Below are 14651 nucleotides of genomic sequence, written 5' to 3'. Positions count from 1 at the left end.
ATAAGCCGGGAGTTACAGAGGTTATTTAGTTAGCATTACCTCTCCTAAGAGATAAAAATGCCTAATGACCATAGGGAGAAAGATGCGATTCTAAGATCACCTAGCCTGGAACCATTGTAGAAAATGATTTTAGTAATGCTCAAATGTTTTCAGTGAAATTCTGATGCCTTTGCTAACCACCTCAGTTTCTTCTAAGAGCAGATAAAGACTAAATGAGAAACAAGTGTCAAGGAGCTACGAAGGTTAAGAAATGAATATCCTCTAAAAGTGCTAATAATCAATAACTAAGCACAGTGATCCATAAATACACACAAATTAATCCATGCAGCACGAGACAGGGGTTTTTACCAGAATAGCGGCAAAGAAACTACTTACTTTCCTGCTACATGGGCATTTTCAACATAAACAAGTGCAGCTTCTAATCCTTTCAACTGAACCACTGCATTGGAATCAGTCACAAATTTTTTGATCAATCCCAAAAATTTGGACCATTCTGGGCTCTTTTCATCCTTTATTTTCTGGAAGATCTTCAGGGCCTCTTCATACCCACTTAACCTTGCTTTCCACAGCTAAAAGAAAAGTATTTTGAAACAAAACAAATTTAATGACATTATTATCTACTGTTGGGGGGGGGAGGGGATGGATGACTACCTTATACCAGATAATTTGAACAAAGGACCCCAGACTAGAAACAAAAACAGAGTTTAAGAAATCCAGATAGCTTTTCTTTTCTTTCTTTTTTTTTTAAAGATAAGCGAATATACTTTTTCTTGTAAGTGTTTAATATTTATGATATTCTGCTAAGGCCTTCTAGAATTCATAAACAGGCCACTATAAATGTATCCCACTTTGTATTCAAGTATTAGTCATTACTTCTTTGTAATATGACATTAAGGATGTAACAATTCAAACATGAGAAATTTTCCTGCTGAAACTGCCCAAACTCCAAAGTAGGCTGCTTTTCCAGTTGTATTGTGCAATCATTAGGCAGTTTTATACTATGCCATACAGCACAACTGCTGACAAAACAAGCCAATGACAATGAAATTTGAGTTCCAGAAAAGTCTTACCTTGTGTTCACATTTCTGATCAACCGGCAGTTTCATCCACTCACTGTCATCTCCCATTGTGCTTCCAGTTTCTCCTTAGAATTAATTCCTGGTCAGACAAAAATCGGTATCTATTAATTCTAGCAACCAAACTGTTTCTTAAGACAAAAGGACTTTTGAGATTATTATTTTATCATGCATACACCAATAAGAGTAAAAAATCTCATTCTTTGGTCAAATGCCCATTTAATCCCATTAACAGAACATTTTAAAAGTAAACCAAAAAAAAAAAAGCTAAAAATCTAAATGAAATCTAGAAAGGACAGATACTTTTTTTTTTAAGATGCTTATATATTTTCCCAAATGAGAACTTCTTAGATCTGTGACAAAGCTAGAATTAAAACAGAAGAGCTGAGGTACTTGCCCTTTTAAAAAGGCAAGGAAAAAAAAAAATTAAAAGGGACTTCTCTGGCTGTCCAGTGGTTGGGACTCTGCGCTTCCACTGCAGCGGGTGCAGGTTCCATCCCTAGACAGGGAACTAAGATCCTACATGCCGCATGGCGCAGCCAAAAAATAAAAATAAATTAGAAAAAGGGGGGGGGGGGGCGGCAAGAAAAGAGTTTCAAAGGTAAGTCATACTTTTATCCTAAAATTCTGTATAGAAAATAATCAATATGGACAAATCTCGATGTTACCTATCTCTCTACCTAATTCTGATAAATAAATGTGTCTATATAAACTAGTAAAAAGTTAAATCCCTGAATAAACTATTCCTTCATAAACTTTAAACCATTTTTTAGTTAGTGAGGTTTACAGTCAACATTCCTTAAACAACTTTATGCTATTCATTTAGATAGTACCTTTCTTTCTGATTATAAAAGTAATGTATATTAGCTGTAGAAAATCTGGGAAGTACAGAAAATATATAAGGAAGAAAAGCATTAAAACACAATTTCACTAACAATTAGTAACCACGACGAACACTGAAGTGTATCTACTTGAATCCTTACAGATTTTTTTCAATGCACATGCAGTGTATAAATTATATGGAAAAGGGCTAATCCTCTTGTCATTTTTTTCTTACAGGGGCACAAAGATTCCCTCTTATTTGAGAACACGATGTTTAAAGGCTGCACTGCACTCCATTTTATGAATGTACCATAATCACCAATTCTAACATTGGACATTTAAATTGTTTCACATTTTTCAATATTATAAATAACACAAAAGAGATCTTGCTTATCTCTCCGTCCCTAGTTCTGGCCTGAGATAAAATATGTCTTCAATAAATACTCGTTTAATGAATATATGCCTTGATGGTGTCTGCTATGAGTCAGGCACTGTGCAAAGTACTTTTTAAACATGTTGATTCATTATACTAACAATAACTACATGAAAGAAAGATATTCTCCCCACTTTACACACTAGGCTCACAAAGATGCAGTAAGTTGCCAAAATCAACAAAACTAACAGGCAGTGAGATCACAGTAAGATTCCAAGTCTATGCCTCTTCCTTTACAACTTGTTGCCTGCCACTAAAATGTAGGCAATATCCCAGGGAAAGTTACAAGAGACTGAACTGTAAAAGTTTATTAGAATAAATGGAACTTTCATTAAGACTCCTCTTCAAAATCCCCAAGACTCTGTGAAATAACAGCAGTGTGTTTTAGAGTAGGCGTCAACCTTAATAGAGAATCTACAGGAACTCTAATACAGCAATAGTGAGAGATAAAACAGTACAACAGTTTGGAAAACAGTACGGCATTATTTAAATTGAAAATGGACATACTCTACTATCCAGCAACTCCATTCCTAGGTTCATACCCTAGAAATTGATGCCAACTGCACCAGAAGACCTGTATGAGGGTATTCATAGCAATGGTGTTCATAAAAGCAAAAGTTGGAAACACTTTTTACAAGTTCATCAAAGAGAATGAATAAATAGTGGTATAGTCACTAAGTGTAATATTACACAGCAACTAAAAGGACTGAAAGCAGGTACTTCAACAAGTGCATGTACATGCGTATTCACAGCAGCGCTACCCGCAATGGCCAAAAATCAGCTCAAATGTCTATTGGCGGCGGATGAATCAACAAGCTGTGATGCGTACACACAATGGACTATTACTCAGCTATAAATGGGAATGAAGTACTTACTGGCGCATGCTATGACATGGACGAACTTCACAAACATGATGCTAAGTGAAGGAAGCCAAACATAAAAGGTTCTATGGTTCTGTACTATATGATTCCATATATAGGAAACATCCAGAATAGATTAATCCATAGAGACAGGTGCAGACTGGTGGTTGCCGGGTGTTGTGGAAAGAGGGGGAATGGGGAGAAACTGCTTAATGGGTAAGGAGTTTTCCTGTGATGTGACGGACATGTTACTGTCTTGGAACTAGACAGAGATGGTGGTTGCACAACACTGAATATACAAAATGCCACTGAATTGTTCACTTTAAAATGGTTACTTTTATGTTATATGAATTTCTCCTCAACAAAAATATATTTTTTTTTAAGTTTTAGGTGATTCTAGTATGCAACCTGAGTTAAAAACTTCTTATGTTACTTTCTTGGCACAAGTTTGAGCTGCAAAAGCTATCTTTCCTATCTGACTGATTTTCAAAGAGAAACAGTCAATGAAAGCTTTTAAAACATTTTCCAACCAAGAGAATGTGAACAATAATATTCGACTGTTAGTATTCTGTGAATTCACTGCAATACTTTTTTTTGTTGTTGGTTCCTCTTCAAAACATGAAGAAAAAGGTTATCCAACCTAACCGCCTCATATAAAATACTGATGTCACTGTGCTATATTTTCTGAAACGGCTTCTACTACTTCATAGCTTCAGTTTAAAAAAAGATTGGTGTTTATGATTTTGCTGCTTTCCATTCAAAGGAAAGGCTTGCTTCATACAAAACTTTCCCAGCCACTGAAATAATGGATACAGTGTTTTGCATATACGTGTGACACTGAGGACTACTGCTCTGCCTTTATCTTTTTCCAGGATCAATTTACTAAGAAAAAGGACTTCACTAATTTTCCCCCATGATTATTTTAATTTAAAAATTAATCTTAGAATTCAATTTTTTACATATAAAGGGAAATATATACAATATATGTGTTAGGAAGCATTACAATAAAATTGATATATTGACCTACCACCCAAACTAAAAGGATGCTACCGATATTATTATTGCACCTGTGCATTTCTTTCCTACCCCATCCTTCTTCCCACAGAAGCACTTTCCTGAAGTTCACTTGGTTCTATACTGTAGTCAGTTACATATTCCTAAACAAAATTAACTGTGCTTGTTTGTGAGCCTTAGGAAAATGTTATACTGTTGTAGTCTTCCATAACTTGCTTTTTTCATTCAATGTTTCATTTGTAAAACTCATCCATGTGGTATACTATAGTTTAAATCTACTAAAAGTGTGGTCCAAAGACTTGTGCTGGTTCATAAGCTTATCATTCAGAGAAGTACAGAAGTAGACATACGTGTTTAGAAACTGCCATAGCATCTATTCTAACTTCTTTTATTATAGTGGTTTGAGCAACTGAAAAAAGTTCACCAAGGCTAAAGTATAAAATGCAACAAGAAAACTAAGGGGGTATAGACAATAAGGCTCTGGAAAGTAGTCCAGATCAGACCCTGGAAGGTCTTGTAAGCAATGTTAAGAAATCTGAACTTTATCCCAAAGGCAGAAGAAGACTTTGAAGGGCTGTAAATAGGAAAATTTCATGTTATCAAACTTGCATTTTTCAAGGACTGTATTGTAAATATAAAAGCAATGTAGAGAATGTCTTGGAAGGCAGTAACAATGGAGGGAAATCAGTTAGAAGGCTGATCTAAATGAAGGATGATGATGGCCTGGAACTAAGAGTAGCAGCAATGCAGGTGGAGAAAAGGGGATGGATTTTAGAGCTATAAGGAATGTCAAGGACTATCTTTATTGAGTGACTGTAGAAGGAGTGTAAGATGAAGTTTTGGACAAGCTGAGTCTGAGATGTACACTAGACAAGGGTAGATGTGGGAAGCAGCTGGAGATTCACCTCTGGTGCTCAAGAGAGAGAGGTCTGGTATGGAGATAAAAATTTAGGAGTTATCACTAGATAAATGTAATTAAAACTGGGGGGGCCGGGGGGGGGGGTGTGGATGAGGGAGAGTATATAGTGAGAAGAGCCCAGGTTGGAGTTTAGATGAAACCAGCATCTATAGGACAGGTAGATGAGCCCCTTAGACCACCACGTACAGTGCCTGACACATATAAAATGATCAATTAATGTCTGATGGGGAAGGAAAAAAACCCACAATAATGCAAAATGAAGTAACGGTCTTATTAAATTTGAGTTTTTGCTACTTGAGGGAAACCTTATTATTTTCTATTTCTGCCTGAAAATCTAAACTTAAAAAGAAAAAGAATTCTGTATCTTCAAAACCATCACTAACTTGAGGCTGAGACCTTGGGTAAGTTACTTAGCCAAATATACACTGCCTCAGCATGCTTGTGTGTAAAGTGGGAATAATAATACACACCTCAGAGGATTGGCGTGTGAGTTAAATGAGTCAGCACACGTAAAGCTCTTAGACTAGGTACTTGGCATCTAGCAAGGGCTCAGTAAATGGTAGCAACTGACTATCATCAGTATTTGGCATTCCAAATTTGAAAATATTTATTTCATTACTAAATTACAATTGATTTCATTTTGGAACTTTATAGGATTAAAAGAGCAAGTCTATAGGCACCTCAGTATATTGTTTAATGCATAAAATATATGATTACATTAAATCAGTTATGTTGAAATATAGTTATATATGTTGAATATAATATAGTAATGTTGAAATATAGTTATCAAAATATTCTGAAATGTGACTATATGGGCTTCTCCATTAATATATTAAATAAAATCTAGCAGCAGATTTAATTACTGTAATTCTGAAGTTATGAATAAAAATATTTTGATATATTACATAATATGATTATGAAAATGATTTCTATTGGTGGCAAAGGCATAGATTCTTCTAATACTATTATAGTTTATTGCCTACATTATTAACTGAAGAAAATGTCAAAATTTCACTTAAAAGGTCAGTAAAAATAAAGATGTAATTACTTCTCCATACAAATTCACAGAGTCCCTGAATTCTAACCCAGGTTAAAATCTCCTGGTCTACAATCTTTCAAATTCTATGAACAAAGACTTTAGGGCACTGTTTAAAATCATCTTAAAGTCCCTAGTTAAAATAACAGTTAACACCCATCCTATATTTCAGCAGCACTTTATATTTTACAAGCATTTTTACAATCATTCATCTTCTATGTACTTCATGATGCAAATGCAAGCACACTTATATTACCTCATTCAGGTTTAGTTTCTTTCTTTTTTATATTATTCTTAGTTATGTGACTCTTACTAAACTATAAGATTCTCTTTAGCAAACGCTTTTTGTCTTATTAATCTCTATCCTCAAAAGGCAGAAAGAAAGGAAGAAAGAAAGAAATTATCATTATCCTCTTTTTTACATATGGGGAAAAAGAGGTTCAGTGTCCTGCCCAAGGTCACTGGGGTAGGGGAGAACGGTCTAGAAGAGATTTCTTGAATCCTAGTTTGATGAAATTCCTACAACTTACCTACATATGGTTTCTACATTATCTGTAGTGAAATCTATTCACACTAAACAGTATAAATAATGAGAATTATTTTGGTGATCACTTAACTCAATAAAAATATAAAGAGCGGGGCTTCCCTGGTGGCGCTGTGGTTAAGAATCCACCTTGCAATGCTGGGGACATGGCTTTGAGCCCTGGTCTGGGAAGATCCCACATGCTGGGGAGCAACTAAGTCTGTGTGCTACAACTACTGAGCCTGCGCTCTAGAGCCCTCGAGCCACAACTACTGAGCCCACACACAACTACTGAAGCCCGCAAGCCTAGAGCCCATGCTCCGAAACAAGAGAAGCCACCACAGTAAGAAGCCTGCGCACTACAATGAAGAGTAGCCCCTGCTTACCACAACTACAGGAAAAAAAAAAAACCCCACGTGCAGCAATGAAGACCCAATGCAGCCAATAAATATAAATAAATAAATAAATAAATATATAAAGAGCAAACGAGGGTATATGTGAAACAGAAGTTTATTTGCCTCCAAAGGACTTAAGTAATTTAGAGAAATTTAAAACAGTTAGTTGGTAAGCGGGAATCATCCCTAATCAGCAGCTGCTGAAAAATCACAACTAACTACCCAGCTGGGTCTCAGAATACTGTTAACCTGTCTTTGCATAAGAAAGAAGTGATTACAGTTTTAATTATAATTTGAGATTACCCATCCAACCCTTCTCCCTCACAACCCTTATTCCATTGAGCATTGACTCTACCAGCTGAAAAGGAAACTTTCCTTGAGATTAATAAAAAAACAAAAGGGTGGTAGACTATAATCTCTATAGTTCATACTAGCTTTAAATTTATAACTATAATTCTAGAATATTTGCCGGGTGCAGGGGAGGGTAGGGGAAAGGTCATTAAAGTGGCCACTTGTTTGAAAGTTAAACTTTGCCTCTATCTGCAAATTTTAACTAGCCATTATCACAAAGGAAAGTAAAGGCCTTAGGAACATTCACAACATATTCAGGAAGTAATGAAGAGGACCCTCAAAATTCATAAAATGGAATACATGTAGAATAAACCAACAATTTCATGAAAAGTCACACAAGTTAAAGGCCTGAATGATCTCTTAGAGAAATGTAGTGCTGTCTTCAATATACACAGCAAATTAAAACCAAACTAACATTCATAATAGCCAAAGAGTGGAAACAACCCAAATGTCTATCCACCAATAAATACATAAATAAAATGTGGTAAATTCATAGAATGGAATATGATTCAGTAATAAAAATGAAGTACTATAAAGAATTCCTAAAACTCAACAACAAGAAAGCAAACAACTTAATTAAAAATGGGCAAAGGGCTTGATTAGACATTTATCCAAAGAGGACAAATAGCCAATAAGCACAAGAAAAGATGCTCAACATTACTAAACATTAGGGAAATGCAAATCAAAACTACAAGATAACCATCTCACACCTATCAGGATGGTCACTATCAAAAACCCAGAAAACAACAAATGTTGGCAAGGATATGGAGTAACTGGAACCTTTGTACACTGTTGGTGAGAATGTAAAAGGGTACAGCTACTGTGGGAAACTGTATGGCCGTTACTCAAAATATTAAAAAGAGAATGACCATGTGATCCAGCAATTCCACTTCTGGGTATGTGCCCAAAATAACTGAAAGCAGGTCTCGAAGAGATATCTGTGCACCCACGTTCATAGCAGCATTATTCACAACAGCTAAAACGTGGAAGCAACCCAAGTGACCATCGATGGATGAATGGATAAGGAAAATGTGGTACACAAATACAACAGAATATCATTCAGTCTTAAAAAGGACAGAAATTCTGACACATGCTATAATCTGAGTGAACCTTGAAGACATTATGTTAAGTGAAATAAGCCAGCCACAAAGAGATGAATAGTGTATGATTCTCTATGATTCCAAAATCATAGAGATAGAAGGTAGAATGACAGTTGCCAGCAGATGGATGGAGAGGGGAAATGAGGGGTTACTGTTTAATGGGTATAAAATTTCAGCTTTGCAAGATGAAAAGAATTATGGAGATGGAGGGTGGTGGCTACGCAACATTACAAATGCATTTAATGTCACTGAATTGTATATTTAAAAATGGTTAAGATGGTAAATCTTATGTGTATTTTACGATACACACATAAAAGAAATGATGTACCGATACATGCTACAACATGGATGAACCTTGAAAACATTATATTAAGTGAAAGAAGTCAGTCACAAAGGACCACATATTGAATAATTCCATTTATATGAAATGTCCAGAATAGGCAAATCTATAGACAGAAAGTAGATGAGTGGTTGCCTATGACTGGGGGTGTCTGGAGATATTAGAAGGGTGTTAAGGAGTGTGGGGTTTCTTTTTGGGGTAATGAAAATGTTCTAAAATTGACTGTGGTGATGGCTGCACAAATTTATGAATATACTGAAAGTCACTGAATTGTATACTTTGAATGGGTGAATGGTATGTAAATTATACATCCCATTAAAACTGTTAAAAAAAAACCCAAAAAACCAAACTAACAAAGTTTACTAACAAAAGTTCTTAAGAGATAAGAGTGATTTGTTAAAGTTGCCAATCATTTTACATGTGTATGGACTGGTTGTAAAGGTTAGAGTCCTTTCTAATAATAGGATCTATTATTAGATAATAATAATTAGAATCTATTCCATTACCTAAAGCATTCATTCAATTAATTTCTCTATGGGTAAACCATGATGGCTCAAGGAGTTCACCGGAGTTAAAAGTACATGTCTAAACAAACAACCATAATACAAAATGCATTATATGTGGAAAGTGCCCTAAGCAAGAGACAAATAAGGGTTAAGGGAGTTCAAAGACAGGATCAACCACCAGTGAGTGAGGGAAGGTCAGTGAAAAATCTCATAGAAAGGATGACATCTGAGCTCAGTGATAAATGATAGGTAGACTTAAAAAAAAACAAAACAAAAAACAAAACCAGGGGTGCAGAAGAGATATTTTAGGCTGAGAACATGAGAAAGGCAAAGTCTTGGAAGTAGAAAAGTACGAAGCATATTTAGGGACACAATGGCTCCATTTATTAGAGTAGAAGACCAGAAAGACAGACTAGAGTCAGATCATGTATAATCTTGAATATTAAGCTAAACAGCAGAGGATGCTGATGACCTGAAGCAGGGCAATGACATGATCCTCTCTACTTTAGAAAGATAAATCTATGCAGAATGAACTGGAAGGGAGAGAAAGTAGAGTCCTGATAGGAAATGACTGCCGTACTCGAGGGCAAAGATAAACAGAAGCCAGAACTACCAGGAATGGAAAGGATGAGAAGAGAAGACTGAAGGGAGTTACATTAAAGAAACAGAATCACTAAGCCTTAGCAACTAAGGATGTAGGAATAGGAAGAAGAATCTAGTAGGAAGCTCCAGTCTACATGACCTGGAGAACAGTAGTGCTAATGAGAGAAAAGTGTCAGAAGAAAGTTCTGAGTTGTTTGTTTTGGGGGAGTGGAGGAGAGGTTAAGAATATCATGAGTTTGGTTTCAGACCTTCAACCAAGTGGCTGGAAATGTGGCACCAGGAACGAACAGAAGGTTCTGGACTTTATAAACAAAGACACAGGAAACCACGTCTTTGTTACATAGCAAGGTTTGATGCTTTAAAAGTAAATAAAATTGCCAACAAAGAGAAGCACTAATAAAATTAACTTGACCTATATATAATGCTTGCTATGGTTCAGTATAGTCCATACTACAAATATGCAGAAATTTCAAATTATTCAGCGCACTCAGGAGATTTTACCCACCTAAAACAGAGGCAAAGGCAAGGGAGCCAGCTAAAATTAATCTGTTCCACAGAAATATTATAATTTTATACCACTGTTGCATTTAAAATGTCTTCCAAAGAGCTCAAATACCATATAGTTCACACTACTGCTGAAGGTTTAGATATAATTATTTATTTTTAGACCAGAGATTAAGAAATGTTTCCAAAGTCATACATAAAGACACAACTTAGAATAAACTCTGAACTTAAAATAAACTTCAGTTTACTGTTCCATATTTAATTAATGTGCATTATGTACTATCATTAACAATAGACCCCAGCAATCTACACATTTTCTCATTCATCAACAAGCTAAAAGTAAGGCGCCAAGAGATTAAGTCACAGTACTGTTAGAGCTGGACCCAGAAACTATGTCTCCTATCTCTCAGTCCACCACTCTTCCCATCACCCAAGAGTCCACGTGTAATGTCCTTTTAATTTAAATTCCTGTACCATGACAGCTTATAAGAATAGTTATACAGCTACTAAACATACTGTTTTAGCTTTCTACTTGGGAAAAAGCTATGGCAGTGAAACTATTTTATGGCCAATTCCCAAGCTCTTGACCTACAAAAGCTCTTCCCTATTACAATACAAGAGATCTAGATCTGATTACCATTCCTGGACACTCACTTCTGGCTAAGGAAATGCTACTGCAGAAGCACAGAATGAGTTTTAGGGAAGGCTGAGGAAAAAATTCTGCCTACTCAAAAGCAACCTCTTTGAACAACCACTAAAGAGCGATGTAAATTTGCTCAAAAAAAGGATAAGACAAAATACACATACATTCCCAGAAATCTTAAACCATGTCTAAGAAGGACAACTGGATTAAAGAAGCATAACCATTATGTAACTGTCACAGAAAACTTAAAAATTTTACTACTTGGCCAAGCCAGACAAAATCTCATCACTTAAGTAGCCAGTAACAAAAAACGACAAGGCTTTCCCTCTAATTTAAAACATCTCACTGCCTCCAGGTAATTCTCATTAACAAGGACAAGTGTTAGCCTCCTGGAGTATTCTCCATTATCAGGGGGCCAGAAATGCGAACTGCTCCTCTAATAGGTTATCTCAACAAACTTGGGTGAGCTTGCTGTTCTAGTCCTGGGATGGTGGCCTCCCACCAATTCCTTCAGAGAGGGGTAAAGAGCTGACTCTTTCACGTGGTGCTATTCACATCAGAGGCAAAGAAGGTTAACTGGACTCTCCTCAATAGATGATCACTGTCAGTGTCTCCAAAAGGGGGACCCGATACCAACACAGGCCTCTGGGGAGACAGAGAGCTAAACCTGGCTGTGAATTAGGTCTACTTCGAGAGTTATTGCTCAATTATACCAAGGTAGCTGAAAATCTAATGCTTACTCATCCCAAAGCTACCCAGGTCTCCAAAGCCCAGGCTCAGGACCCAAGGCCCAGGACACTAGATTCAGCTCCACCCATTTATCTTAGTGGGATTATACTGGGTAAAAGCTCACTTCAAGCAGGAACCAAGCTGGGGCAAAGCTAGGTTGTGGGCACCGCTCAACCACTGCATATCCAGACCAGCACCCTAGGGCCGCTGTCACCACCCAGAAGTAGAGCAGATGCCCCAGGCTTTAGCTCACTGCAGCCGGCATTGTTTACGCTCTTTCGCCGCCTTAGCCTCTGATAGGCCAGGAAAGTCCCCTGTACAGTCCACCAGGACTTCCGGCATGGGCAGGGGATGCTTGACCCTCGCCCGCAGTTTGACACTTACGCTCCCCAGGCAGGGAGAGGTCGGGGCCCTACGGTCCGAGGCGGAATCGGCACGAATACCGGGCGGGCGGGGGCGGTGGTGGCATTGGTGCTGAGGGCCGCTGGGAAACGCCTCCCTGGGGGCGGGGCCCAGAGCTCACTGTCAGAGTGCCCGCCCCACCTAGGCCCCCGCCCGGCACACACTGACGGCTTAAAGGGGCCGCAGCATGCCTTTCCTCAGAGGCCTGCAGGACCCAGGGTGCTCCTTCCAGCCCACAGGGCTTCCAAGGCAAGAGGTGAATGAAGGCCCAACTAGGAAAACTCCACCGCAGTCAGGTGGGGACCTCTTTTTTTGTGGCCACACAGAAACAAAGGAAGTGACCTGTTCTTACTATCACAATCCTAATTCCTCCTCCAGGGGTGTAAAAAATTGCTGCAGGAAACAGTCAAAGCATCAGGGTACATATATAGCCCCCATTACGTAAGTGGCTTATTCCATTAACCTGAGCAGTTAGTGTTTTTCAAATGGCAACTCAAAGGCAAAGAAAAGAATTCTGACAGCTTGCATTGCTTCACCTCACCCCTTCAGTGACTTCCTTCTCTTCTGTACAACAAAAGGAATCCTAGACAATGACAGAAGACGGATAACAGGAGGCAAAATAGAAAAATAACATTCTCCTTCTTGTGAGTAAAATGTGGTCTTTCAAAAACTGGCCAAGAATTCACTAAAAGTCTGTGTAGATAAAGAAATCTTGTGTGCAAATACAATTGTGATGCGCAGGCATCTAATGTAATATGAAAAGTTCTTGTGAAAACTGTAGTAGAAACTGGATTAATATATCAGGGAGTTAAGTAATGGTCTCTGAGCAGCTCTCCATAGGTTATTAATGAATTTTAAATTTCTTTTCATAGGAGGAATTTTTCCTCAATCCCAGCTTATAAGGTTTGTATGCATTTTGTGTCTCCTTTATACTGCCAGGAAAGAGATTTATGTGTTTATTAAGCCTGTATTACCTTCATCTAATCTTGATGAATAAATATTCCTTATTAAAATCATAAGCCACCATGAAACCTGCATGGGAATCAATTTAGTAAAGCTAAAGATCATTTATAAGTGCCCTAACATCTTCCGTCCTAAACAGGGGTTCAAGTGGAAATTCAGATTCCAAAGGACAGGCACAAAGACTGCTCTAACATGGAGCAGACCCAGGTTACCCTTATTCTGAAGGTTTTAGAAAATTCTAGGCTAAGGTTGCTACGAAGAGAAACTGATTCAGATTAGTCTGATTTTGCACTGCCAAAAAAATATCATTTTAAAGTGCATTTAACTGTGAATGACGATTTTGAATTAGGTAATTAAGACCTTTCTTTCTGTCTGTTTCAAGCTTATCACACTGTTATGAGAGTAATGGTTTGTAGATCAGCCTTCACATTAGATTGTGAGCACCTCAAGGGCAAGGGTTGGAATGCACCTCACTCATCTCTTTTCCCAGCGTGTGATACCAAATGAATACTCAATAAATACTTATCACAAAAGGTATGACCAACACTTATTTTGACACAGGAGTCCAGATAACTTCAATAAGCATAGTGCATGCACCCACACAAATGGATAATACCCAGCACTGTGCTTATTGGCGAATTAAAAATTTAGAATAAAAATCCATTGATTGTATAGCTCAGGACAACCAGATTTATATCTTTTGTCCCAAAGCAAGACATTTTATGTAAATATTCCTGAATAATACTTAGATATCTTACCAAATATCACAGCCCAAACACAGCGCATCTTACTTTGATTACTGTATCCTTTTCTTTACTATACCACAAAGAGACTAAACTGGACATGTGAAACCTTCACAATTCAACAGATTACAGGATAGAAGTATTCTCCTTAACAGGACAAAGTTGAAACTGTTTAGGAAGTGATTTAGCAAATATTATATATGGAAGAGAACACGGGGAATGATAATTCATGTATTAGAAAGATGGCATTTCTTGTGTTTTTAAAAAATCCTTCTTCACTATAACACTTTTCCTGCAACAAATCAAGCACAGATAAGAAAAATATTTATTGTACCCATAGCCAGAGCAAGGGGAAAAAAAACTTTTAAGCATTAACTGGAATTCTTTATTAGATCATATTCAGTGAAGGAGAAAGGCCAAGTTAGTGATTAAGAGCATGAACTCTGGAGCCAGAATGCTTAGTTCAAATCTTAGTTGTGCCATTTATTAGCTGTGTGGTTTTAGACAACTCCTACCTCTCCGTGCTTCTGTTTTCTATTTGTAAAATGAGGAATTTTTTATCTTATCAGGTTATTGAGACTTAAAATGAGTTACACTTATTATATTTGTAAAGTGCCTAGAATTAATTGCTATACATAAGTATTTGGTAAATAAAATACACAACGTTCAACAAATACTGTCTGCCTTTT

General features: G+C 37.1%; 1 protein-coding gene across 5 annotated transcripts in view; it reads right to left on the bottom strand.

Annotated features, from left to right (window-relative positions):
• The window catches only part of CKAP5 (cytoskeleton associated protein 5), a 97356-nt gene that overhangs the window by 63977 nt on the left and 18728 nt on the right, over positions 1–14651 (bottom strand). For 3 of the 5 annotated variants that reach the window (XM_057748171.1, XM_057748166.1, XM_057748169.1), the window contains exons 2-3: positions 1071–1158; positions 376–569 (exon numbers count right to left, since the gene is read on the bottom strand). In XM_057748171.1, coding sequence (XP_057604154.1) covers positions 376–569; positions 1071–1127 — 251 coding nt within the window. In that variant the 5' untranslated portion in view covers positions 1128–1158. Of the gene's footprint in view, positions 1–375; positions 570–1070; positions 1159–11978; positions 11998–12238; positions 12299–14651 lie in introns of those variants that run through there. The other 2 variants (XM_057748167.1, XM_057748170.1) reach the window with 2 other exon arrangements.

Source organism: Hippopotamus amphibius, chromosome 9, assembly GCF_030028045.1.
Source record: "Hippopotamus amphibius kiboko isolate mHipAmp2 chromosome 9, mHipAmp2.hap2, whole genome shotgun sequence".
Classification (NCBI taxonomy): domain Eukaryota; kingdom Metazoa; phylum Chordata; class Mammalia; order Artiodactyla; family Hippopotamidae; genus Hippopotamus; species Hippopotamus amphibius.
Note: the sequence above shows the minus strand (reverse complement) of the source record. Positions and strands in the feature narration are given on the sequence as shown.